Raw genomic sequence first — 27,824 nt, 5'->3', positions numbered from 1 at the left:
ACCCCTTTCCTCTATATTTTTACCCACAGTGAATCTCTCCATAGCAGATGCCATGGTCTCGAGTCTCAATGTGACGTTCAATTATATTTATATGCTCGACAACGATTGGCCTTTCGGTGAGCTCTACTGTAAAATATCCCAATTTATAGCGACGTTGAGCATAAGTGCCTCCGTGTTTACACTAATGGCGATATCCATCGACAGGTGAGTTAACAAACCACAGCGAATGGCAGTTGCACCAACAAAGTGTGACGCAAATAACATTAAATTGCCCCAATGGCAAAATACAGGTATGCCTGTGTGTGTATGTATGTATGTAGTCTACGTATATTAGAGGGACCGAGTGCCCCTACAACAAATTTCCGTGGCAACACTTTGCTGCTGCATATTAGCAAACGCACTCTCACACACGCACACTCAGACACAAATAATTCAGAATTTATGTGCAGTAGTTCATTTGATATTCCCTTTCTTTCCATCTTTACCTCTCCCATTTTGGTGTATTTCAGATATGTTGCCATTATGAAACCGTTGGAGCCGCGTATGAGTAAACGGTGTAATCTGGGTATTGCGGCGTTCATTTGGGCCGCATCTATTACCATTTCATGCCCCATGCTACTCTTCTTTACGACCGGCGAAGTGGAGCTAAAGGATGGCACAAGAATTGTTTGCTACACCGAATGGCCAGATGGTCCGACAAATCACTCGCAGCAGGAATACGTGTAAGTATGCGATGTTATGTGCTTTAAATAAACGTAGCTCTGATCGGCAAAGATACACTTACCATAAAGAATTGAAAACTGAAAAATGTAATATATATACATATACATATGTATAATTGGCGCGTACACCCTTTCTGGGTGTTTGGCCGAGCTCCTCCTTCTCTTCGTGGCGTGCGTCTTGACGTTGTTCCACAAATAGAGGGACCTTCACTTTCAAGCCGACTCCAAACGGCAGATATTTTATATGAGGAGCTTTTCATGACAGAAATACACTCGGAGGTTTGCCATTGCCTGCCGAGGACGACCGCTATTAGAAAAAACTTTTTCTACATTTTGGTTTTACACCGAGTTTCGATCCTACATTCTCTCTGAATTCCGAATGGTAATCACGCACCAACCCATTCAGCTACGGCGGCCGCCTGCTACTTTATTTACCGGTATATACCTATGAAGTGAGACTTTCAGCTATTAGTCCATAGATGTCACTAGGAGTATTTTTAAACCTTTCCAAATGTCTTGTTTTTGTCGTCTGTCATCTGTCAACAATATTCAGTTCATTGTTTGTTACGTTTCATACAACAATGCATTTTTGTCGCTCTTAAAAATGTCGAATTTCATGCCTTCAAACTACAATGCTGTGTGTTTTCTGGCATCAGCGTGGTATGATTTGGTACCAGCTATTAAAGCCAGGTGAAACAGTTGACGGTGTACGCTACCAACGACAATTGGCCGATTTGAACAGCGATATACACCGAAAAGGTCCAGAATATCCCGATCGGCCACACAAAGTAATTTTTCTTGATGACAATGCACCGCCACATGCACCGCTACATCGAAGAAGAGCGACCCGGGAATTGGTGGAGACGTACGATTGGGAACCGCTGGTGCATGCGGCTTACTCACTAGACTTGGCGCCTTCTGGTTATCATTTGTTTGCATCGATGGGCTACGCACTTTCCGGGCAGGGCTTCAATTCTCACGAAGAAACCAAGAAATGGCTCGATGATTGGTTTGCGGCCAAAGACGGCCAATTTTTTTGGCGCGGCATCCACAAATTGTCTGAGAGATGGGAAAAATGTGTAGCTAGCGATGGCTATTATTTTGAAGATTAAATTTGTAACCATTTTTTTGTTAATAAACGTTTGAAATTGAATTAAAAGTCTCATTTCATAGGTATTCACCGTATATTGATACTTTAATTGAGCTGCTGAAGTGATCTAACTTCAACGAATCAATGCAGTTTATATATATTCTTCATTTCTTTAGCTCAGTTTCACATTTCTTACTATTCGTTAGCGTTTTGTAATATATTTTATAATGAGAAATAACATTTTTCAGAAATATATATCAAAGCTATTCCATAAAAAGAATACTTTTATTGCTTAATCCTCCAAAGACACTATGTTGATTGCGTGCAGACAGCCAATTTATATAAATACCATCTCCATATATTGTAATTGTAAAGTAATTTGCAATGCATCGCATACAATTGTAATTTGTACTCGACCACTCTCCCAGGAATACAAATACGTATCATAGCAATTTTTCAAAATGCACACCCAATTAGATTTTGCATGAGCCGTTTACATAACTTTTATATTCCACACAAATCCCAAATCCCACAGCAGTAAGTCTGAGGTTAATGGCGAATTCGAATTTACTTGTACTTGAACTGCCCCAATATATATTTTTAAGATGAATGTGATGCATTTTTTCATAGGTCATTTTCTTTTCCCCTTTTGTGTTTATTTACAGCTATAATATCGTTTTCATGATACTCACGTACATACTGCCCATCATTTCGATGACAGTCACTTATTCACGAGTCGGCATTGAGCTTTGGGGCTCAAAAGCAATTGGCGAGTATACACCGCGTCAGGTGGAGAATGTCAGGAGTAAGCGGAGGGTAAGTAGGAACACAAACAGGCAACGAAAGAAGTTTTAGCAGACTTTGCTTTAAATTTTGTATATGAAAATACATTTATTTAAAAGGGGTAGACTAGTTAACGATTATATTTATATGTTAGCATCAGTATTTTTTTACGACAAAATGCATTGAACGGAAATTAAAAAAAAAATGTATCACAAGTATTAACGTTTTCTTGTTACTGGCGTATGTCGCTTCCTTATACGCAAAACGGAGTTTGCACTACCTTAATGTAGAATAGTGGCAGGTGGAAAAAGAAAGAATAGTAAAAAATATAAAAACACTAATGCTTTCCTTATGAAATGGGAAGCACTAATTTTTTGTATATGAAATGTGGATTTTAAAATGTTTCACGTAATAATTGAAAAAAAAGTTCAATCGAATATTTTTAACCATTACCAAATAGAGTCCGGTGCAATTTCCCCCCTTTTTTGGTAAAATCGTGTTTTCTGCATTGAAGCCAAAAGAAATGAAATAGTTAAGGTCCCCTAAAGTATATAGACTGAAAAAATTATGGCAACTGTTAAGACTAAATATTTGTGAGTTTCCATTTATTAATTCTTCTTCTTTTCTTGATCGTCATAACTCAACCTCTTCTCATGTAATGCCTCAATTATACAAACTTACTTACAGGTGGTCAAAATGATGATGGTTGTAGTGCTGATATTTGCCGTTTGTTGGCTGCCATTTCACACATACTTCATTGTCACATCATGTTACCCGGCGCTGACGCAAACTCCATTCATACAGGAAGTCTATTTGGGCATCTATTGGCTGGCTATGAGCAACTCAATGTATAATCCCATTATTTACTGTTGGATGAATTCGAGGTAGGTATACGAGCATGCATATGGCATGTATTTGGCTCAAAAATATGAAAACATATATACATATGAATACATTAGGATGGTCTGAATGTAAATTTTGTTTTGCTTGATGTTTTCTCATACATTTGTACCTTGGCGTTTATTTTTTGTCATTTTGCAAATGGCCATTGGTCACAAAAGATGATACCAGAAATAATAATAATTATAATAGAGGTAATATTAATATTAATGCATAGTACTATGTATCAGGTCAGTCCATAAGTTCGTGCGTATTTTACCCATAATTTCGCATTTGTACGATTTTTGCATACAAAAAATTATTCGCGGAATATAACGGAACTCATAGTTTATATTATTTAATTTATAACAGTATTTAATATAACTATTTATTTATATTTTCTTTGATATATTCTGTTGTGTTGCTAAAAAATAAAATGAAATCTTCGAACGCGTATAAGAGGCATATTTTGTATTTTTTTTATAAAAGTGGTAAAAATGCAACAACTGCTGCTGCAGAAATAACCACTGTCCACGGAGAGGATACCGTGAGTGTAAGGACCGCGCAAAAGTGGTTTTCAAAATTCCGATGTGATAACTGCGACGTGGAGAGTGCCCCGCGTGCTGGTTGTCCTGAAACTTTAACTCCGACGCCTTGCTCGAACTCTTGGAAGCTGAGCCCAATTTGACAGTCGATATGATGGCTCAGAGGTTAAATTCATCGCATGGAACAGTTCACAGGCACCTGGTTCAGTTGGGAAAGGTTTCAAAGCTGGGAAAATGGGTTCCGCATAGACTTTCCGTCGCCAACCTTCAGCAGAGAGTGAATGTGTGTTCTCAGCTGCTGCAACGGCTTGAAAATGAAAGTTTTTAGAAGCGTATCGTTACTGGTGATGAAACATGGATCCTTTACAATAATCATGTTCGCAAGCGCCAATGGTTAGATAAAGATGAGACACCAGAACCGACTCCTAGAGATGGCCTTCACCCCAAGAAGATTCTCCTGTCTATTTAGTGGGATATGTCCGGTATTGTTTATTATGAACTTCTGGAACAAAACCAGACGATAACTGCTGATTATTATTCCCATCAGCTATCAAACCTGAATGAGGTACTTAACAAAAATCGACCATCTTTAGTGAATAGACGCAAAGTTTTGTTTCACGACGACAATGCAAGTCCTCATACCGCAAGGCAAACATTAGGCAAGCTGAACGAGCTCGGATGGGAGCTAATGCCGCATCGACTATACTCTCCGGATATTGCATTTTGGTATTATCACCTTTTTCGTGGGCTTCAATCCCATATAAGTAACAAGAACTACTCCTCAAAAGAAGCTATAAAAAGGGATACCGAAGTGCATTTTGGATCCAAGGACAAACAATTTTTTAAGCAGGGAATTAAAAATTTGCCTAAACGTTAGGAAGACATTGTATATAATGAAGGAAAATATATCATTGATTAATAAATACTTTAAACATCTTTTTTATTAATTTTAAAACCACCTTTAAAAACGAACGAACTTATGGACTGATCTGATATATATATGTATACATATATATCTTTTCTTTAATTAAAATTTATTTTTATTTAACTTTTTTTTAACAAATCATAACAATACACGAAATATGTACATATATCTTTTTTTAATTTTAAATTACTTGTAATTTAGAGTTTTTTCAGGATCCCTCTGAACAAATTTTCAATACAAAAGGGTATCATTTTAGACATCGATCTGTAAACATTTGATACCAAATTGACGGAAAAGAGCATGTTTTCCATGGAAATTCATTAATAGTTTGTAAAACGTTGGCGGCAGGATAAATATTGAATAAACAGATTAAAATATTTGATGTATAATTTTTTTTTGCCATAGAACAAATAAAGGAAGAAACATCAAGGAAAACGTAATTTTTTGGTCAACCTAGTACACCTACATACTTACACATACAAGGGTACAATACGCACATGTAAACATATTGAAACACATTTTGTTTTATCCCAGCAGAATAAACTCATACAAATTGACGATTTTTTTGTTTGGCACTAGCGCTTATACAGCAAATATTGTATAAATTTGTATCAGATAAAAATTAACAGGATTAGTAGCAAATATGCATTCTTTGCTGCTTAAGACTTCTTCTTCTTCTTAATTGGCGCGATAACCGCTTACGCGATTTTGGCCGAGCTTAACAAAGCGCGCCAGTCGTTTCTTTCTCGTGCTAACCGGCGCCAATTGGACACACCAAGTGAAGCCAAGTCCTTCTCCACCTGATCTTTCCAACGCAGAGGAGGCCTTCCTCTTCCTCTGCTACCACCAGCTGGTACCGCATCGAATACTTTCAAAGCCGGAGCGTTTGTATCCATTCGGACGACATGACCCAGCCAACGAAGCCGCTGGATCTTTATTCGCTGCGCTATGTCTATGTCGCCGTAAAGCTCATACAGCTCATCGTTCCATCGTCTGCGATATTCGCCGTTGCCAACGTGCAAAGGTCCAAAAATCTTACGCAGAATCTTTCTCTCGAACACTCCAAACGTCGCTTCATCGGATGCTTAAGACTGCGTTTGTAAAAATAGGACACCTTTTTCAACCATTTCAAATACTATGATATATATATATTTTTTTTTTAGTGCTTAAGGCCCCAGTCTGTCTCTCTTTCTTTGCCTTGTACCTATTTGGGTCCTCCTTGTCCTCATGCGCCAGGTTCCTCTGTCATGCATCGTCACAACATCAAGGTATTACTCTCTTATGTCACTTTGTATCGAATTTAGCCAGGTCGATTGTGGCCTTTCTTTTTTTCTTGTTTGCCTAGTTATGTTCATAGGGAGTATAATGATGTGATCTTCGTCTCTACGTTTTACGCATTAAGTTTGGCCCCGCGATAGTTTCCACATTTCTGTACATCTCCTTTACCTTTGTATAGTACTCGTATATTGGTATCAGGTAGCTATTTCTCCATGCATTCCGAACATGGCCTTTTTCTTATATTTTGGTAAACAGACCCCTTAGCCATTTTACTCCTTACATATCACATTACTTCCATACTTCCGCTAGTATCTGATAGGGTCCACAGCTTTTAGTGTTTCTCATTCGGTTGATAGCTAGTATTATTTCTACTTCTTGAATTTCCTCAATTGGCTCTAAGACTGATCTACCTAATTGAAAAGTTTTATGATCATTTTCCTCGTTCAACAATTTATTGTAGTATTCTGCCCAGCGGGCTCTGATGCTTGCTTCTGTCGTCAGACAGTTTCCCCTTTTTGCCCTTAATGTACTTCGTAGTTTTGATATCGATAGCATTCATCTGCTTCTTTTTAGAAGTTTTATATATTAATTTTTCACCTCCGGATTTGTTCAGCTTTACGTATACGTCTTTAAATGTTTCTTTTTGACTTTATCTACCTCAACTTTTGCCTACTTTTTGGCTACTTGGTATAGCTCTTTGAATTCCTCGATCTGTAGATTTTGCCATTCTTTAAAAGCCTCTTTTTTCCCTTAACGTACCTTCTCATAGACTACTTATCTACCACCAGCTGTTTTTTATCATTTTTCTTGTGAAGTGGATATTTTGACTGTTTAACAAATGAAAACGAGGAAGAGTGTAGGGCAAATAGTACTTCGTGGAGCATATCGCTTTTCTTCACACTTAGTTATATAGATAATCATTTAAGCGAATTTGATTAGAAAACGAAGGTTACCATGTATCTATTCTATCCTCCCAACACAAAAGTGAGATAACATACCATGGCAGAGCTCATTTAAGAGCCCACCAGAATCTCTATGCATTGTAAATTCAACATTAGAAAATAGAATACTTTCTAAAGGATCTAGTGGTCTGCCCGGCTTACAGTACGCCACGCAAAAGGTACTACTTATGAAAAACTAAAACGATTTTTTTGAGACTATATCAACTATTTTGTCAACTATGACTTGAGTGCATGAACTTTGACTATTTTATCCCTTCCGTGTAATGGGCAAAATGTTATATTTAAAGCACATTAAATCAAATTTTAATATAATTTTTTTTATTCCAATCAAAAATGTATACCGCAATGAGTTAGTCAATACGTCTCGATTCACGCTTGATGTCTCTTTGATATTTCAAACTGCAAATATGTTTTTGAATTAGAGCAGTGCAAAATACTGCTCTAGCAAGACCCTCGTGTATTACGTCGGTTTGTAAATCACATTGAATCACAAATAAGCAGTTACACGGTATTTTTCCTTGATTCCACTATAAGTATTTCAATATATGGCAGCTCGAAAATTTAATGGAATGAAGCTTCCAGAGATTTTTGAGCATATTTTCAGCTATTAATGAAAGGAATAAGGAGAAAATAAACTGAGGGTTTGTTTTTTGACAGATAATAAAATTTTCTCAGAAAGCTTCTCCTTGTTTCCTCAGAAATGTTGAACAAAAAAATAAAATTTTATACCAAACAAGTTTTTTTTGTGTACAAAAAATACAAAAAACTAAAAATTTATTAGAAAGCTCACACAAAAATTTTGAACAAAAAATGAAATTATAAAACTGTTAAAAACAACCAAAGATTAGACTTAGAAAATCTATGCCAAAATTTTCAACAAATTGTATATAATTTCAAAAAATGTTCATGAACAAACCCCAAAATTATTAAACATTTTTTTTTCAAAATTCTTCTTCTCAAAATTACTTCTTACTATACTCAATCCTGCAAATAAACCAATTCTCAGGAAAATTCAAGACCATATCCATAATACTTGGACTGCTAAACATGTAATCGCTTAGGTGTATTGAAATGTAATGCATACATTTTCCTGCTAAAACGAAATTTAGTAATTTTTTTTATTAAAAAAAAAGTAAACTTACGATATATCTTTTAAAGATGGCACTTTTTGATATCCATAAGGTGACACCTTAAAAAACGCACAAACTCATTTCATGAACGGGTTCAGACCTCCAAAGGAGGTACCCATAGGATTATACGCCCGAAAGCACACTTTTGTATACGAATCTATCAGTTCACTTTTTCGAATTAAAGGGGTTAAAACCTATAAAATGTACCGTTTTTGCTTATTTCGATTACATATATAAAATGTCAGTTGGGGCTTTTGGCCTACACTGCGTATAGCAATCAAAGGCTTGCCGGAGCTGCATCCAAATCTTGATGCAGTTGAAATGGAAGCTTTTGTTTTTTTACAAATCAGATTACATGTTATTAGTTAGGGCATTGACTAATTTCAAAAAGTAAAAATTACCCTTAATATTTCACATTAGTAACGGAAAATATAGCGTAGCATTGTTCAATTTTATAATCAAAAAAATACTAAAACGCAATATTTAGGTATTTCAACCGCTTTTATTCTCAAAAAGTGGTGTAGGTGAGTTTAGATTCGAATTGAGTATACAAGCTAAAGAAACTGAAGAAAACAAAAAAAGATGATAAAAAACTGTGAGGCCCATATAGGGGCTCTTCCGACCTCAAACAAATTTTTATTCAACTTTTTTCAACTGCTTAAATTGTGCCAGATACTAAACACTATCTGTTGGACTAATTGCTGAATGAATTTTAAGACATTATTCTTAAGATATTATTTAACCAAATTAATCGGAAACTTACAAAAAAAATATTCTTAAGAATCTAGAATAACTTTCCCGGTAGCCTTGTGTAGTTGATATATACGCTTTACCAGCATGTACCAAATAATCTGGCTTGGTTTTTTCATAGTATTAACGAATATTGGCACGCATTTTTCACCACATTCCTAGAAATTTTTTTATAAAATTCGCTTTGTGGCAAATGGCACCATGGACGAGTTGTCGAATATTGTCGAATGGCATTGTTTTTAGTAGATTGTCATGCAGGAAGTACTACAAGGACATATATGTTATGTAAATAAATATCACTTTGCTTTACACATTACACTGTTCTACCTATTCATTGTTATATGTATACATACTTATATTGCTTATGCAGACTTATTTTAAGCGCTCACACCTGTGAGTTCTATGAGCAGGACTAGCAACATTGAAAACGCCTTTAATGCCGTATGAGCTATTTGTACTCGGAAGCTCATAATATGTATTATGTGTATATATTTGCGGGAAGATAGACCACATATGTCAATATATATATGTGCCCATATGTAGATACAAACATTTACACTTAATGCTGCTTAGTCGGTTGCTTTACCACTACTCTATGTGGTAGAACTTTTTGAGTTTGAGCAATGAATAGTTTCTATTTTGTAATGGCAATCATCCGTATTAAATAGCCTGTTTGTGAAAGACATTATGATGGCCTGTTTATTGTGGCAGGTTATACACACATTATGGCCACAATGGGAAGGGAATATGTTCATTCAGTTAGCCACTAAAAGCATTGTGGACCATTGTATCTTTCAATCAACCATAAAATATAATAGTAGATGAGATGATATTAAATTTAAGATGAGATGAGGTATAGAGATGTATTATGATAGAAATATATTAGAAGCACTGAAATATTTCCAAAGTGCACAAAAGGAGTGAAGCCTTCGCACTAGATGAAGAGGTTTGTGCATTTAATAGAAATAATAATAGCAATAGTAATAACAATATAATAATAATTCAAATAATATAGTAATTACAGCAATATTGTATAAGTAAAGGTAGATACCTATGAAATGAGACTTTTTTAAATTTCAAACGTTGAATACTCGAAATGCTGAGTACTCGAAATGTTTTTGAAAACTCTGACTGAAAACCTTGAAGTTTTGATGAAATTTTTTTTTCTTAATTTGCGCAAAGTTTGAAACCTGAATTCATATTAAATTTTCTTTAAAACTGCATATTCGAAATTGTCTTGAAAATTCTGTTTAAAAAGTGTGAAGTGGATTTATTTTAAATGTGCTTTCAAATTGGCTGCATACTCGACATTTTTTTAAAGACTCTGATTAAAAAGTTTGAAACTTTGACGCACATTTTTTGCATTTTTTTTTTTTCATTTTTTTCTAATTTGGATTTATGTGATTTTTGTAGAGGAATGAACTATATTTTCATAAAATTTACTAAAAATAAAATAAAAAATAAAAAAATTGTCAAAACACAATTAGTTCATGTACCATAATAATTTTTTTTATGTTTTATAGCATCGGTTTCATCATTTAGTAGCCACACCTCGTACCATCCAGTATACAATAGGTTTTTCTGTCCCTTCCGGCTGAAATGAACTTTGAAGTTGAACAACTATGACTAACCGGTGGCTAATTTACATTATTTCCATTTATTACTTCTATTTTGTTGTAAATGTATTTAATGTTAATGAAAAACTTCGATACTCGGAAGCACCCGCAGTACTCGTAAACTTTTACAATAAAAGTACTCAAACTTTGAATGGGCACTAAGTAATTAAAATAGCCAAAATTCGGATATTCAAATTTGTGTAGCAAAATTTAAATTGAAGCAGCTTCAGAGTTTCCGTAGGCTACCTTCTCTATACACATCCATGGCGTTGGTACCATAGATATTTAGCATAAATTTGTATATGTATGCGAGTGCACTGTTTGCGCTTGCGGCACTATTCCTACGCTCAACTAATTCATCACGTGCCTGCTTACTTAGCGCGACTCCATTGCATTAATCAAATTTCACCGAAAATATGCTTTTATCGCGTAGGAATAAGCCGCAACGAGTGGTAGCATTTTCTAAAATCTATTTAAACAGAAATTCCCTGAATGTTCAATGGGTAAGTGGGTACAGTGCAATTTAGTAGCGCAAGAGCGTACTTTTCAATCCAAAAGTGGTTAGGGTGTTCATAATGACATTTATTCACAACCATGAACATTAAGTTTGTGAAATTTATTTAAACGCAACCACAATGTCTATGTATATATGAGTGTGTGTAGCTCGCTATCTATTAGCTGCGTGCATTCGAAGACGCATTGGGCTGGTGCTCAATGCCAATCCGACTAACTAACACTCAAACGCCCCACCAATTGCTTGCACTCTATGGAGCAGTCAAAGTGCATCGAGTGTGGGGTTTATGTGCTTGCAGTTGAATTTAGCGAGAAAATGCGCACTTCCGCTGTTACGAACAACAGCCGCAAAGGCGGCAACTTGAATTAATTGCAGTCCTGTCACCTGCAGTTGCAAGCTGTTGCGCCAAGTTGTGATGCACAATGTGGCTTGCCATTAAATACACAGTATTCACACACACACACGCCCACACACACATTAAAGTACACAGACACAAGTAATAGGATACACTTAGCAAATATTAAGTACAGCTACATTTACACGTGCAGCAGTTTTCTCTGTGTAGTTCTAAATTTCAGCCGTCCCTTATATGCTCACACCTACATATGTACGTGCACACATACATATATATCTATGTATGTATGTATTTTTCGGTATTGATTTTTTTGATTTTTCTCCTCTATTTGCACAGATTCCGTTATGGCTTCAAGTTGTTCTTCCGCTGGTGCCCCTTCGTGCATATTGGCGCTGAAACATTGAATCGGCGTGATAATATGACATCGAGATACTCATGTTCCGGTTCGCCAGATCATAATCGCATCAAACGTAATGGTAAGTGAACTGTCGCTAATAGGCTTCGCGTGTGTGTAATGTAGCTGATAATTGAAATTCTCCAATTAATTTTGCATAACTGAAAAACACTCGATACTTCCCCTCTTCATGCATTTTTCATTCCACGCCATTTATTCAACAATTTTGTCTGATTTTCTTCCGTTCGACCACTTGGTTCTGTATTCTCTCATCTCCAGTTGTACATTTCCCAGTCAATTCATCTTTTTATGTGTCTCTTCCAGATACGCAACGATCATTTTTGTATACATGTCCGAGCTCGCCGAAAAACCGGCGCGTAGCTTCACACTATGGTAAGTGAGCAAAGATACGTATGAAAACTATTATTAAATTTTAATGTGAACACTATTTTAATGTTATCTGAAGATATGATTTTAAAATGCTACTTTTGACGTGATAACGTCTTATAATTCGATTTAACAGGCTGCACGCACGAAAAAATGTGTCGTTACCTTGCTCATTAGTGTTACCTTGCTCATATTAGTGTTACCTTGCTCATATGTAGTTACCTTGCTCATTAGTGTTACCTTGCTCTTTAGTGTTACCTTGCTCTTTAGTGTTACCTTGCTCATTAGTGTTACCTTGCTCTTTAGTGTTACCTTGCTCATTAGTGTTACCTTGCTCTTTAGTGTTACCTTGCTCATTAGTGTTACCTTGCTCTTTAGTGTTACCTTGCTCATTAGTGTTACCTTGCTCATTTGTCGTTACCTTGCTCATTGCATTGCATGAACTGCAAGCGAAAGCGCGGAACGAACGACAAAGCAAACAAAGCAAACGAACGGCAACGTTCGACATCTTGCTCACTCCTACTTAAGTGAGCGTATATATGTATGTATATGCGCATATGTACATATATAAATTCACGTATTTGTATTTGCATATGCCTTCTTATTGATTATTATTAATTTGATTCACTTGAAGAATTTAAAATAAAACCAAGTTTGTTAATAATACCTGTTGTTTTAATGTTATAATTATTAATTTTTTTATTATATATGAAGGAAAAAATGTATTTTAATATTTACCATATACCTTACAAGATATGTTGTCTATACTAATATTATAAAGAGGAAAACTTTGTTTGTTTGTAATGAATAGGCTCAAAACTACTGGACCGATTTTAAAAATTCTTTCACCATTCGAAAGCTACATCATCCACGAGTAACATGGATTATATTTTATTTTGGAAATAGGGCTCGAGATATAGGTCAAAACGTGGACCCGGGTAACCTTCGGATGTGTATGTACAATATGGGTATCAAATGGAAGCTGTTGGTGAATGCTTTAGTCCAGAGTATTTTTCATGCCGCTCCGTGACTAGGGTCTCGAGATAGAGACCAAAACGTGGACCCTAGAATGTGTTTGTACAATATGGATATCAAATTGAAGCTGTTGGTGAATGCTTTAGTACAGAGTATTTTTCATGCCGCTCCGTGACTGGGGTCTCGAGATATAGAACAAAACGTGAACCCGGGTAACCTTTGGTTGTGTATGTACAATATGGGTATCAAATGAAAGCTGTTGATAAGTGCTTTAATACGGGGTAATTTTCATACCTATTGATGATTAGGGTCTGGAAATATATGCCAAAACGTGGACCCGCCGTGTCTTTGCACCGAATTAAACCAAACTTACACACATTGTTAAGGAGGTATTGAAGATGGTTTCCGTATAGTTTGGATACCTATTGGTAGATATGGTCTCGAGATATAGGTCAAAACGTGGACCCGGGTAACCTTCGGATGTGTATGTACAATATGGGTATCAAATGGAAGCTGTTGGTGTATGCTTTAGTTCAGAGTATTTCCATCCGCTCCGTGACTAGGGTCTCGAGATAGAGACCAAAACGTGGACCCTAGAATGTGTTTGTACAATATGGATATCAAATGAAAGCTGTTGATAAGTGCTTTAATACGGGGTAATTTTCATACCTATTGATGACTAGGGTCTCGAAATATATGCCAAAACGTGGACCCGCCGTGTCTTTGAACCGAATTAAACCAAACTTACACACATTGTTAAGTAGGTATTGAAGATGATTTCCGTATAGTTTGAATACCTATTGGTAGATAGGGTCTCGAGATATAGGTCAAAACGTGGACCCGGGTAACCTTCGGACGTGTATGTACAATATGGGTATCAAATGAAAGCTGTTGGTGAATGCTTTATGATATGTTATGTTATGTTATGTTATGTTATGTTATGTTATGTTATGTTATGTTATGTTATGTTATGTTATGTTATGTTATGTTATGTTATGTTATGTTATGTTATGTTATGTTATGTTATGTTATGTTATGTTATGTTATGTTATGTTATGTTATGTTATGTTATGTTATGTTATGTTATGTTATGTTATGTTATGTTATGTTATGTTATGTTATGTTATGTTATGTTATATTATGTTATGTTAATGTTAATGTTAATGTTAACTCATTCTCTATATCCATACAAAATATCTATCAAACAAATAAAATTAAAATTTTCTTTTGAAAAATGCAACCATTCAATCAGTATTTTCTTATGACGTTATCACGTTAAACTATCGTCAGTAAACCGACTTTACAGACAACCTCTTTTTTATAATTTAAGAGGAGTGTGCGTCGATTACAGTCATGGCTTTGTAAGTGCATGCCAAATATCAAATCTATTATTAGCCTATTGATTACTAAGAATGAGAGCCGAATGCCAAATTAGTCATTGCTATAAAATCAATTTCATAAATAATAATTTCAGAGTGGCAACCCAAACTAGGCAGACTTAGTGATATGCACCAAGTAGTACGAAATCAGTCTTCTCTCAAATCTTGAAGTTATTTTGATGCGAAAGCTGACATGAATGTTAAAAATAGGGGAAAAGGTTAATATGATTCCCAAATAAGTGTAAAATCCTTGATAGAAAGAAATACAAGAGAATGAGCATGCCGATGCGCTGGCCAAAACTAGTGCAATCCTATCTTCGGCGAACGTATCACTCAACAATTCCTCTTCTAGCTATATAACTAAACTCGTCAATACCATTGCTTGAAAAGTTAAAATAGCTTATCTAACGGTGCATTAGAAGATTAATGTGCAAGCTCATAAAAATTATCATCACATTTTGTTATAGATTACCGGACATAAAAACTTTGGAAGTTGTGAAAATTGCGAAAATAAGCGACACAAAATTTATGGATACTAATTATATAGTGAAATGAGGCAGTCGTACAAGTCGAAGTTAATTCTCAAATAAATCCCTGTCATTTAAACTTGTTTAGTTTAATTTTAGAAATTTAACTGCATCTACGATTTACGTTAACAGCCCATAACTTCCTCTTGTGGACTGGCTGTCAACTTTTATTTATCTCTCGTCAAAGTGACTTAGGACAGCTCCTACATAGAATTTGCACATAGACAAAGTTTTATAATATGAATTACTTGTGATTCTACAGCAACAAAATAAACATTTTATTTACGTGTGAGTATTACTGTTTGCTCTGAGTTGGTACAGTTTGCCTAGAAAGTATTCTATCAATTGTCTTTTACGTTTTCTTTTGTTAATAAAATGTCGCTATGATAAACAAGATTTTATCTAAATCTAAAAAGAGTAGGAGAGTTTATAGATTCCGAAAAAAATTTGTATATATTTTATTAAATTTTATTGGAAATTTGTAAGTTTTAGAAAATTGGAATATTTTTGTTTAAAATTTTTTGCCTAAAGTTTTTAAAATTCTCAAAAAATTTCAACATTTCTTAGAATGTTTGAAAATTTCCAAATGCAATGTGCAAAGACGTATTTTAGCAATATCTTTTTACAAAACAATAACCACCAAAATTAAGAAAACTTGTTTACATATATAACATGTTTCAAATCTTTTAAGATTTTCAAAAATCTTTCCGTTTAAAGATTTTAAAATTTACAAACAATTTCAAATTTCAATGTGCGAAGTATTTTAGCAATGTTTTTTACAAAGTAATAACATAAAAAATTATGGAACTTATTTCTTAAAACTTTTTTGTTTAAAATTTTTTTAAATCTCAAAAAAAATCAAAATTATTTTCAAAGTAATGAGATAAAAAATGGAGAAACATTTTTTTCCAAAATGTTGTTTCTGTTTAAAATTTTAAAAACTTTGGGAAATATTTTTATTCAAAGTTTTAAATTGTCGAAAAATTTCAAAATTTTTTATTTAAAATTAAAATTTTCCAAAGTTTAAAATTTTAATGTGTGTTGTTTACATAACATTTTTTTAAACTTTCCAAAATGTTTCTGTGTAAAGTTTTTAAAATTGCTTAAAAATTTTTTAAAATTTGCGAAAATATCAACGTGTCTAGAAAGTATTTTCGCAATGTTTGTTTACGAAGTATTAAAAAATTGAGAAACTTTCGGAAGTATTTTTGTTTAGAATTTTCGAAAATGTTTCCTTTTCAAAAATTAAAATTTCAAACATTTTTGTTTAAAACTCTTAAAATTGTCCAACGAGGGATGAAGTGTTTTAGTAATTTTTTTTTAGTTTTGGAAAACTGAGACACTTTTTCGGAATTAAAAAAAAAGAAAATTAAATTATTTTTTTTTTTTGTAATTTTCGAAAATTTCATTATGCGAAGATGTATTGTAGCAATGTCTTTTTACAAAGTGATAACATTAAAAATTTGGAAAATTTTGTCAAAAACTTGTTTGTATAACAATTTTTTAAGCTTTCGAAGATTTGTCTCAAAAAATTACAAAATTGCCTAATGAAAATTTTCCCAAGTTTTCGAAAATTTCAATTTTCAATGTGGAGAGAAGAGTTTCAGAAATGTTTTTTTTTTTGTTTAAAACTTTTTAAATTCTGAAAAAAAACTCTTTATTATATATTTAAAATCTTCGAAAATTTCAAAGTGGCGAGAAAGTATTTTCGCAATAAGTTTTTGCAAATTAATATTATAAAAATTGAGAAATTTTCTGTTAAAATGTTTGAAAATCTCAAAAAGAAATCAAAATTGTTTATTTAGAGTTTTTAAAATTCTCAAAAATTTCAAATTTCAGAATTGTGCGATATCTCTCGCAAGTTTACATAGCTTCAAATCGACTTATCTTGGAGTAAATTGCACTTTCTATGTATGTACGTCTTAAATAAAATAAATATTGTAAATAATTGGCGCGTACACTTCTGTTAGGTGTTTGGCCGAGCTCCTCCTCCTATTTGTGGTGTGCGTCTTGATGTTTTTCCACAAATGGAGGGACCTACAGTTTCAAGCCAACTCCGAACGGCAGATACTTTTATGAGGAGCTTTTTCATGGCAGAAATACACTCGGAGGTTTGCCATTGCCTGCCGAGGGGCGACCGCTATTAGAAAAATGTTTTTATTAATTTTGCCTTCACCGATATTCGAACCAACGACCTCTCTGTGAATTCCGAATGGTAATCACGCACCAACCCATTCGGCTACGGCGGCCACGTCTTAGTTACCTATAATTTCCTGTTATTCGTTCTGTATTACAGTTTTCAACTCTGCTAAATTTTATGTTGCTTTCTTTACAATATTTTCTTCAATAGCGCCAAAAATAACTTACTAATTTCATCTCGCTTCTGTGTTGATATCCCGCTAGTCTTTCAGAATTATAAAGGCTGCACACATCCAACATATGGGTTCTAGCTTGGCAGCTTTATCTGGATAGAATTTAAAAGTAGGCCTGTTGGCTTAAAAAGTGCAAGTTTTATCGCACTACTGGTTAAATTGAACTTAAAAATATATACATAGTTAATATGCGGCATCCCTATGAGGGTTTTCAATTCCTCTCTTTGAGATGTAGCCCCCAATTCATCACTGGAAGTTTCGATTTTTATTTTTTTGTTTTTAATGTATGATATATACAATACGGCGCTTTTAATATTTGTCACTGAAAAGGGTAACCTCTCTCGAGAGATGAATTATTAGTGCTTCATGGTAAGCAACTGCATCACACTGTCCCTTCAAATCACTTGAAAAGCTGCTTGTTGGAATTTGCGGCATTTCGCCCACTTTTCAGGTAACTTCCTTTCCATCAGGTATTAGTTGAAGTAAAAAATCTCTTAATTTTTCGCTTGATTCCACACCTCATTTAATTTTCATTTTCATTCTATTTATTTTTAAATAGCATAGACTAAGGGTACAAAATAACTTAAAGATAATATCTAGGCATAAAACTTAAAAGGAATATGGTGCCAGCTAAGAGAAGGGCAAAATAAAAATCGGGGCTATCCAAAATTCTATTAATTGTATACAAATTCAGTAAAATTGTTTTAGTTCAAATTATTCCTACGTAAATGGTTTCAAAGAGCTAACTAACACATTTTCTGTGATTGTGCCAACATTTGTTTCTATTGGTTAAGCAACGCGCATTTTGTGTCATTCAAGGCTATATTGGGCCCATAAATTATTCAACCTTTTTGGTCACCTGCTCTGTTTTTTCACACTGGTAGTTGTACTGAATATTGTAACGAATTATAAGAGCTTTTCAATTGGCACGGGTCGATTTTGGCGCCCTGTGCCAGTCATTGATTGAACAGCACGTTCAAATGGTAAAACTTTATTATCAAAATGAGTGTTCATTAACGCAAACGTTGCGCTCATTGAGCCCATTTTTCGGTAGACGGGGTGGCCCTTCCAATTTCTTATGGCCCATATTGAACCATATGGACCTAGACGACATGTGGTTCCAGCAGGACGGCGCTACGTGCCACACAGCAAACGCCATTTTATTCCATTTCAACATCTACCCGCCCTTATTGAAAAACCCATATATTGGGTTTTCCAAACAGTGTTGTTAATATGATCAAAGAAAAATACTATTTCATGATAAATGATCGGATGTTTATTTCATTATAAAGAGGAAGGTATGCCGTTAATAGTGGAAAGTAACATCAGGCAAATGACCACCACGGCCACGCTTACTGGACAATATCCTTTTCATAAAATTTTTCATAACCGAATTGCAAAGTGGCTGCCCTATGTCCTCGATAGCCTCACGAATTCCATTTGAGGTCTTGAATCTTTACTTCTGGTATGGAGCTTTTTTTTAATCGACGTATAGTATGACCCGAAGTAATGTATTGTAAAGGGTTTTCCAATAACAGGTGTTGAAGCCGTCATTTTTTGATATTTGGCAAGTGAAACTACGCCATTAATAAAAATGGAACGATACTCGTTTGAACAACGCATTGAAATTATTAAAATTTACTATAAAAATGGTGAAAATTTGGCACAGACGGTTCGTAAAACTCGAACATTTTTGGGTCATCGTGAAGCACCTTGTCGGACCGCAATACAGGAATTTTTTTAAAAAATTGGTGCTGTTGGGAAAAGTTAGTGATATGGAGAATAAAACCCGTGCACGTCGCTCAAGAACAGCCGAAAATATTGTGGTTGTAGCCGAAAGTGTTGAAGAAACCCCTGGTTTGCCCATTCCTCGTCATTCTTTGGAATTAGGCATTCCACAAACGTCATTACACCGTATTTTGCATAAAGATTAGGGTCTTAAGGCTTATAAAGTCCAGTTAACACAAGAACTCAAGCCGGCCGATCATCAACCACGTCATGTCTTTGCTGATTGGATCGTTCAAATGTATGAAAATGATCTGGAATTCCATTCAAAACCCATCTTGAGTTATGAGACCTATTTCCACCTCGGTGGCTTCGTCAACAAGCAATATTGTCGGATATGAGGCTCAGAAAATCCTAGAGTTATTGTTGAAAAGCCTCTCTATCCTCAACGTGTGACTGTTTGGTGCGGTTTGGGTCCGGCGAAGTCATTGGACTTTACCCTTTCGAAAATGAAGCTGGAGCAACTGCTACGGTGAATGGATTGCGCTATCGAGAGATGATTAATGATTTTTTATGGTCGAAATTGGATGGTATTGATCTAGACAACGTTTATTTTCAACAAGACGACGCTACGTGCCACACAAGCAACGAAAACCCCTTTATTTCGCGAGATTCATAAAAACAAAAAAATGTATGAACCATAAATTTATTTACACTAGAAGACGTAAAAAACGTTTTATTCACATTTATAGGAATACTTTATTGGCAAACGGTACCTATTACCCAAAGCCAGCATGCAGCATGTCTGTCACAGGCAGATTTATGTCACCAACATAGACAACGTGTTGAGCCACTGCCCATTCGTGTTGTACATTTATCTCTAAGTGGCTGCGGACATCGACTTGGCGTTAGGGCTTCCTTTTTTGTTTGTTTTGAAGCACAAAAGAGCCGCTGGGCTGGCTGGATTAAATGGAATACTTGGGAATAAATGCTTGCCTGTGCTTGGCAGCTGTGCTAAGCTATTAACTATTGTACAGATTAACATAGGCATGTACAGGGGGCTTGTATCAATATGTCCATGGTTTTTGTATTGTTACTTCAGAACGTAGAACATTGAGTAGGGCGGCTTCCAAATCCTAATCCATCCGCTTACACGCCCACACTTTGTATGAGGTGTATATGTACATATATTTATTTCCTTTAGTGATATATACATATATATTATCCACTTTCAGGCATGCTGCGCAATTCCACAATACTATCCCATCGAGATCCGATACGACACTCTGCGCCAATTGGCTCTAACAACTCCGGCGTATATCATCAGCGCTTCAGCATTAGTAATTGTAACAACAGTCATGAGCTTACATCACTGACTTCGCTTAGCGGTGCGCCGGGTATAGGACACTATGGGTTCGTAATAAAAGCGGACCCCATTAAAGGGGCCATGCGAAATGGTAGCGCACAACAGGTCGCCATTCCTCCACGACAATTGTGGCCAGCGACTGCAGAAAAAACCGACACACAACCGGACACACCACCAATGCTATCTACAGGTGTTGGTGTTAGTGTGGACGCAACAAATGTACCTGCCATATCTTGACAGTACGATCGCACGCGCAGCTTCAACAGCAAGAGCAGGGGTAATGGCGTCAAAGCAGTTGAAGAACGTGACGTGGGCTATGGCGGAAGCGGTTTAGATAGCTTGGCATACAAAAATGTTAACGGTAGTTCAAAAGTGTTTGATTTGAATAATAGTAGCAACAGCATTAGCAACGGCAACAATAACAACAACCACAGAGCAAAAGATCCTATGCGAAATGGTAGCACAATAGGGACGGTAACAGAAACAAAAAATGCAACAACAACGTTACTGTCCACAAATACGCCACGTGGCATCTTTGTCTCAGCAACAACGGATGATAAGACATGGCTGTAAATTAAGTGCATAGGATAGAGTTAAGAAAAAGTCTACTTGGCAGTTAGATACATACTTCATAACTGGATCGGCTACTCCTTCTGTATTAGGGGCGTATGCGTAGTTTGTCATGATTGTGGTTGTAAGAGATACAAACAGGCACAGTTTATTTACACCTAGCACTATGCAAGCAGGCCATTGCACTAATTTTGGCACCAAGTGAGGCTAGTATGTCATGAGTAAACATTTTTAGGTTATAAAGAGAGATTTTCCTACAAAGATAGGTACACCTCGGGAGAAAACGATAGTGTATCAACATTTTGGCAAGATTTGTTTTTTTTTCCTAATACTCATTACTTTTTTATGTAGGGTTTCTACAAAAATGTTTGGCATACAGTTTTATTGTTCATTAGAGTCTAGGATAATCAAGTGCAAGTTTTAAATTGCTAAGATCCCATTGAGTTTTTTATAATACTTTTGTTTTTGACGGTGTTGCGCAAATTGTTATTTCAATTTTTTGACAAACATTGGTTTATTTACAGGCTTGAGTATAAAAAATGGGAACTGAAAAAATTTTGAGATTGTTTTGAGAAAAAAACTTTTTTTGGAAAACAGCCTCTTCAGTTTATTCAATGCCAAAAGCTATGGCGTTTTTAAAAGCAATTATTTGTGTTGAAAATTGCTGAGTATATGCATTGACACTTTAACATTTAACAGTTTTGTCTTAATTTTTAAGGTTAAAATGTACTTTTAAAAAAAATATTTTTTGGGAAAACGGCCTCTTCAGTTTATTCAATGTTGAAAATTATGGTATTGAGTTTTTAAATAAAATATCTTCGGTTCCTTATAAGATTTTCATAGTTTTTTATAATTTTCTAGGTTAAAATATCCTTTTTAAAAAAATTACTTTTGTTGGCAATTTTTGAAAAAAAAAAAAAAACATTTTCGTAAAACACGCTCTTCAGTTTGTTGACAAATTTTAGAAAAAATAACAACATTTCATTTTCATAATTTTTTTTGTACTTTTCTAAGTTAAAATAGACTTTTTCAAAAAATTATTTTTGTTGAAAATTTTTAGAAAAAAAAATTCGATAAATGCGCTCTTCAATTTATTCAATATTGAAAATTATGGTATTGTCATTTTAACATTTTCGTAATTTTTTTATAATTTTCTAAGTAAAAATGTAAACAAATTATTTGAGAAAAAATGATTACGTTTGTTAACATTTTTTTGAAATGAGATAAGAAATGAATGAGATTTGATATGAAATTTATTCGGGTCCGTTCAACATTTTCAAAATTTTTCTTTAATTTTCTAGATTAAAATATAATTTATAAAACAAATTATTTGAGAAAAAAGTGCCTAAGTTTTACTTAAATTGTTGGGAAACAAATTTTTGGAAAGCACTCTTGTCAGTTTTTTTTTTGTTTTTTTTTTGTAGTAATAGTTTCAACTATGCTCAGTAATCACTTCAAATTTCCTAATAGGACTCCCAAAACTTTTCGTATTGTATCTCAATACGTTTCTGTACGTATTGAAAAATACCGTGCATTTGCTTAGCAGCAGCGACAAATTATAGCTCATCATTACTTTAACAAGTTTTGACTATTTTTCTTCTTTTCTTTTATGTTTATTAATTTTTCTAATTATTTTTTGTAATAAAAACTCCAGAAGTCCATTTTCCAACCTATGGGAAAACTTTCCAAACTTTTCATAGCAATTTATTTAGAATTTCTAGAAAAATATTTTGTATAACAAAAAAAGTTGCTGAAAAATTTCGTCGATTTTTTATAAAGTTTTCCCTAGACGCTGTTGCGTATTTTCTGCATATAACAAAAAATTCCGTGCATTCTCCACCGGCGAAAAATGCTTTTAGTGGGTATTGTAATAATTTAATAACTTCGGAATGTAATTTTTTTTTTATAGTTGACACACTGAACAAAAAGGCAAGCCATATGATGTGACACATTCCAAGTTTGTTCAATTCAGCCACTTCAGTGCTTGTACCTCACACGAAACAGACGAATAGGTGAAAGGTGATGATGAGTAAGGCAGCCTACGCCAAGTGATTAGTTAATGCTAAAGTGCTAGTGATTAGTATTAAATAGAAAGAATTAGTGCTTATCTGGGTGCCACGATAAACCCTCTTGGCATAAGTGTGCTCTGCTCTTTTGATATTTTAAAACGTGCCGTATGAAGTAAATAAGAACCAGCCTGCCCATATAAATATTGTTAAAAAATCTCAAATAGCTGATAGTGCACCATTTAATGCTTGTGCACATAACTAGACAACTTTTCTGCAAATGCTAAATGGTTTTGCTAGAACGATAAGAAGTTTAATTTATGGAAAAAAAAAATGATTTAAATGTGTCTATAAAACTAATAAAAAAAACGACCACTAAATACAGTTTAAATTAAAATAATATAATGTAATGCAGACTGGATTGCAAAGTTGTAAAATATTTTAATGTTTGTTCTAAAATTTGAAGTACATGTGTATATATGTAGGTATATGACATGGTATGTTGGAAAATAAAATAGATATAGAGCATTCGAATTAAGGATTCGTTATGACTTACAATTCGACAAAACTAGTACTAAAAATAAAAACGAAAAAAGATGTACAGGGACTTTAATTTTGAAAGTACTTTATTTAAGGATATATAGTAAGAGTAGTGAAATAAAAATATTACTATTTTTGAGTAAAAAAAATAAAACAAGAAAATATAAGAAAATGAGATTTTAGAAAAATTCAATATATGAATTAATTTTGCAATTGAATTTGGATGATATAATTGAACCAATAAACTACTCTTTCACAATATTCACAAAATATAATATTTGAAAGCAAAGCTGAATATTCCAGTCATGATAAATAAGGTATTCATAGCGTAAATCCTCAATTATCAAATCCATTTAATAAAACATTTTACTATGCAAAATATGTGCTAGTAAGGCAGTGAATGAATAGAAAAAAATATTAAAAGTAACCCCATCTTCTGAAATAGCGAACAAACATTTTACAGTATACTTTTTTGGCAAACTGTACGCTTTTGTATATATTTAACGAGCCGGGGTATAATGGGTCTAGCAAAATATTGCAAAAATAATTAGTAAATGGGCATATGTATGCAAAAAATATACAAATGCGACTTCTTTTACTACAGAGTTACTAAAAAGTAAAAGGCTAAATGCAAATTTATTCCACGGACGTTGATGTCATCAATGTGCAAGTATATGGTAATAAGGGTATCCGCTATGTAAACATGTTAAGGAGTAATAATTTAAACTTTTAGTAAAGTAAGCTAAAGAATTTAGTGCAAAAGGCGTATATGTATGCATGTATGGATAAATTATTTAAAAATTAAAAATGTAAAAAAATGTAACACCATGTCTGCTATTGATTATATGTGCATAAAAACATACTAATACTATAAAACTCGTATAAGAACAAGTGTTTCATATCCTCAAAATGTAGTCTTTTTACAATACATAACAACTCTTTATTTTACTCAAATGTCGGCATGATACTAAGCACAAAATTAAGCTGTTATCAATTTTTAAACATTCCTCTTGCTTAAGAAATGGATCAGTCATTTGATGGGAATTGTGGCCAGAACCGAACCTACGAGAAGTTGGAAAAACATGCCACTATAGCACTTATCGTAGACCAAAATATTGGATAAAGCTGTATTTGTAAAAAAAATACTAAGCCAAAGTTCACAAAATGACTTCGTATCTATAAAATGCATAGACATTTCGGATTTTCATGTGCGAAAATGCAGTATTTTTACTTACCGCTAAGATGATGCCACCCTATGATCCACGTAGGAGCGATAATATATATTATATGTGCCGAGATTTTTTTTTTATAGTAGCTCCTTAGTTCTTCTTAAAAACGTCATCGAAAAGTATATATTAACAGAGAATAAAAAAACCCTCAAAAAATATTAAATTACGCCAAGTCAAAAAAAAAACTTATTTTTCGCCCAAAATCAAAGTCCAAATCAAACTGTTTTAGGTAGCGCGATTCAATACCAAGTATTGGAAATTGTCGTAAATTTTTCTGAAAATTGAGTATTTTAATAGCTGTAAATATTTTGAAAAAAAAATTAATAACTTTGAGATTTATGCAATGTTGAAATTTTTGGTATGGATTTGTTTAAAGTGAATAATAGAAATAATTAAAACTTTTTTTCCTTTTAATTTTTGTGGATAAAATATTCTTTTGTTTTGTTAAAAAATTTTATGATTTTTTTTTTTTGTAAAACACTTCTCCTTATTATTTTCATTAATAGCTGAAACTATGCTTGGTAATTCCTGAATGTTTCATTTTTAGATTCTGTTAAGTATTAGGGTTCTATTCAAATATGAACAGTGAACCCGTGAAAAAAAAATTTAAATCTTAAAAGGAGCCGAAGATATTTCACTTTAGAAAAATCTATCCCAAAACTTTAAACAGATCATTTAAAAAAATCAGAAAAATCAGTTTGCTTCTTATTGTATTCAAGTGCACAAATAGACCAATTTTCAGAAAATGTCCGAAATACTTGTATCAGTTGATATGGTAAGTAAAAACACCGATTAGCTGTTTGTGTTCTTCAATTCCTGCATGCCTTGGAACATGTAAGCAACTAATCGAAAAATTTTATGTAAAGTTCTTATCAGACTGATTCGTGAAATACTGAGTTGTTGAAATGGATGATGATTCCTTTTTTTCGATGATTTTGGTGACTTTCGAAATTTTACACAGTTAGCCTATAGTGAGCTTCATTGGATATTTCACTAGAGTCGCAGTAGAGCTTCAGCAGGAAAATACTCAATTTGCATATTTCTTGACTAAGAAGAAGTGTCAATAACAAAATAAGCAACCCATCATTCGAAAAAATATGTACATATAGTATAAGAAAGCCTCATAAACAGAAGTTGCCATTTTCCACCGGAATTATAGAATCTATTATATTTTGAGACTTCTACCCAATTATATTTGAAAAATTATAAGATTTACGTGAGCTGGACCGATTTGAAAATAACCCCAAAGATCCAGGATTTTATAAATAAAATTAGTTTTTAAAATTATTTTTACTAAAAAATCACTTCAGATGATTGAAGAGATTATGCTTAAAAAGTCAGCTGTAAAAAGTTTAAAAATTGTATCAACAGAATTAAATTAATGAAATACTTTCCAGCCGCTCCAACTCTCCAAAATCATAATATATTTTTTCGAAATATTTTGGGGAAAGATTTTTAATTTAATAATTTATATAATTCAAAGAGAAAAAACTATTTTTTTTGCATAGGGAATAACGCACTCTAACCTATTAAGATCATGCTATACATACAACTAAGTATCATACTTCTACGATTTTGCACTAAAATCTTCACTTTTAAAGCAAAAAATAACTATATGATGAAAAATGTGATTATTTTACCTTTAAGTGGGAAATTTTAGTATTTTAAGCAGGGAGTGTAGGTAATTTATATTTTAAACTTCACATAATATATGTATGTATATATGTAATTGAGCATAGATTAAATGTTAATTATATACACCCTTATATCTATGTACGTATATATGAAAGAGTTGTTTGCAAGAAATCATTTAAGTGAATCTGTTTCCACACAAAAGTAAAGTATTAATTAATTGTTGAAGCTGTAAGATATTTATCGATGTTGCACTGAATATATGTATTGTATAAGAATTTAAAGTTATGACATAAAATTACGTTTTAAGCTTTGACTTGATACTCGAAATACATTTAATCCAAAATCAGAAATATTTTTATATTGATTTTAACAAAATTTCCAGGCAAACTTTCTCGCCGTTATAACTATCGAATTTACTGTAGTACATCTCTGAATATTGTTTAAAAACAAGATTCGGAATTTCCTACAAAGAACTTTATAGTTTTACTATAAGTGGTCAGTATTGCGCAAAAGTTTAAGGTCACTACAGTAGAAGCTAAAAAATATCACATTAAATTTATTATACCGTTTTTTGTTTTCTTTCAATATTACTTTTTTTCAAAATAGGTATATATTTCTGGTATGTATTTGCAATACTATTCATCACAATCTCGCATTTCTTTATTTATTTCTTACATATCGCTAGAGAGTTTTAAGAATTTGCAGAATTAGTTCTGTTTAAAAATTTAAAGCCACCCTGCTTTTTTAGCAGCCCATTTAGCAGTATGTGAATTTTATGTAGAATTTCCGATCGGCCAGTTGTGTTTATGGAAGTTAGTAAAGCAGTTATATCTTTGCTCACAATCTGGAGAGAGTTTGGAAAAGTTGTGGAGGCAGGGGTCCCAAATCAATATATACAGGGCTACCGAAAAAGACGTCTTGGGTGCGTATATAGTATAAAAATATATACAGGTATACTCGTACTTAATACTCGTATATATACGTTTTCCTTTGACTCCTTGTGGAGCATAGAACGTTAAATACTCCAGAACGGCAACGGTCATTATGACCCTCGTTTCGCTCCAGTACAAGCCAGGAGTTGCCATTTCGGATTCAGTTTATTTTCGCATTGTTATACAAGGTCTTCCAACTGCACGCCCTACTTCTTGGGTCGGGCTCCACCGTAACGCA

General features: G+C 33.7%; 1 protein-coding gene across 1 annotated transcript in view; it reads left to right on the top strand.

Annotated features, from left to right (window-relative positions):
* Positions 1-20,931, top strand: part of LOC128854905 (tachykinin-like peptides receptor 99D) — a 58,680-nt gene extending 37,749 nt beyond the window's left edge. The window contains exons 3-9 of the mRNA XM_054089361.1: positions 30-204; positions 510-722; positions 2,478-2,628; positions 3,283-3,479; positions 11,886-12,025; positions 12,268-12,336; positions 20,544-20,931. Of these exons, the coding sequence (XP_053945336.1) occupies positions 30-204; positions 510-722; positions 2,478-2,628; positions 3,283-3,479; positions 11,886-12,025; positions 12,268-12,336; positions 20,544-20,911 (1,313 nt within the window). The 3' untranslated portion in view covers positions 20,912-20,931. The remainder of the gene's footprint in view (positions 1-29; positions 205-509; positions 723-2,477; positions 2,629-3,282; positions 3,480-11,885; positions 12,026-12,267; positions 12,337-20,543) is intronic.
* The last annotated feature ends 6,893 nt before the right edge of the window (positions 20,932-27,824 follow it).

This window comes from Anastrepha ludens, chromosome 2 (assembly GCF_028408465.1).
Source record: "Anastrepha ludens isolate Willacy chromosome 2, idAnaLude1.1, whole genome shotgun sequence".
Lineage (NCBI taxonomy): Eukaryota > Metazoa > Arthropoda > Insecta > Diptera > Tephritidae > Anastrepha > Anastrepha ludens.
Note: the sequence above shows the minus strand (reverse complement) of the source record. Positions and strands in the feature narration are given on the sequence as shown.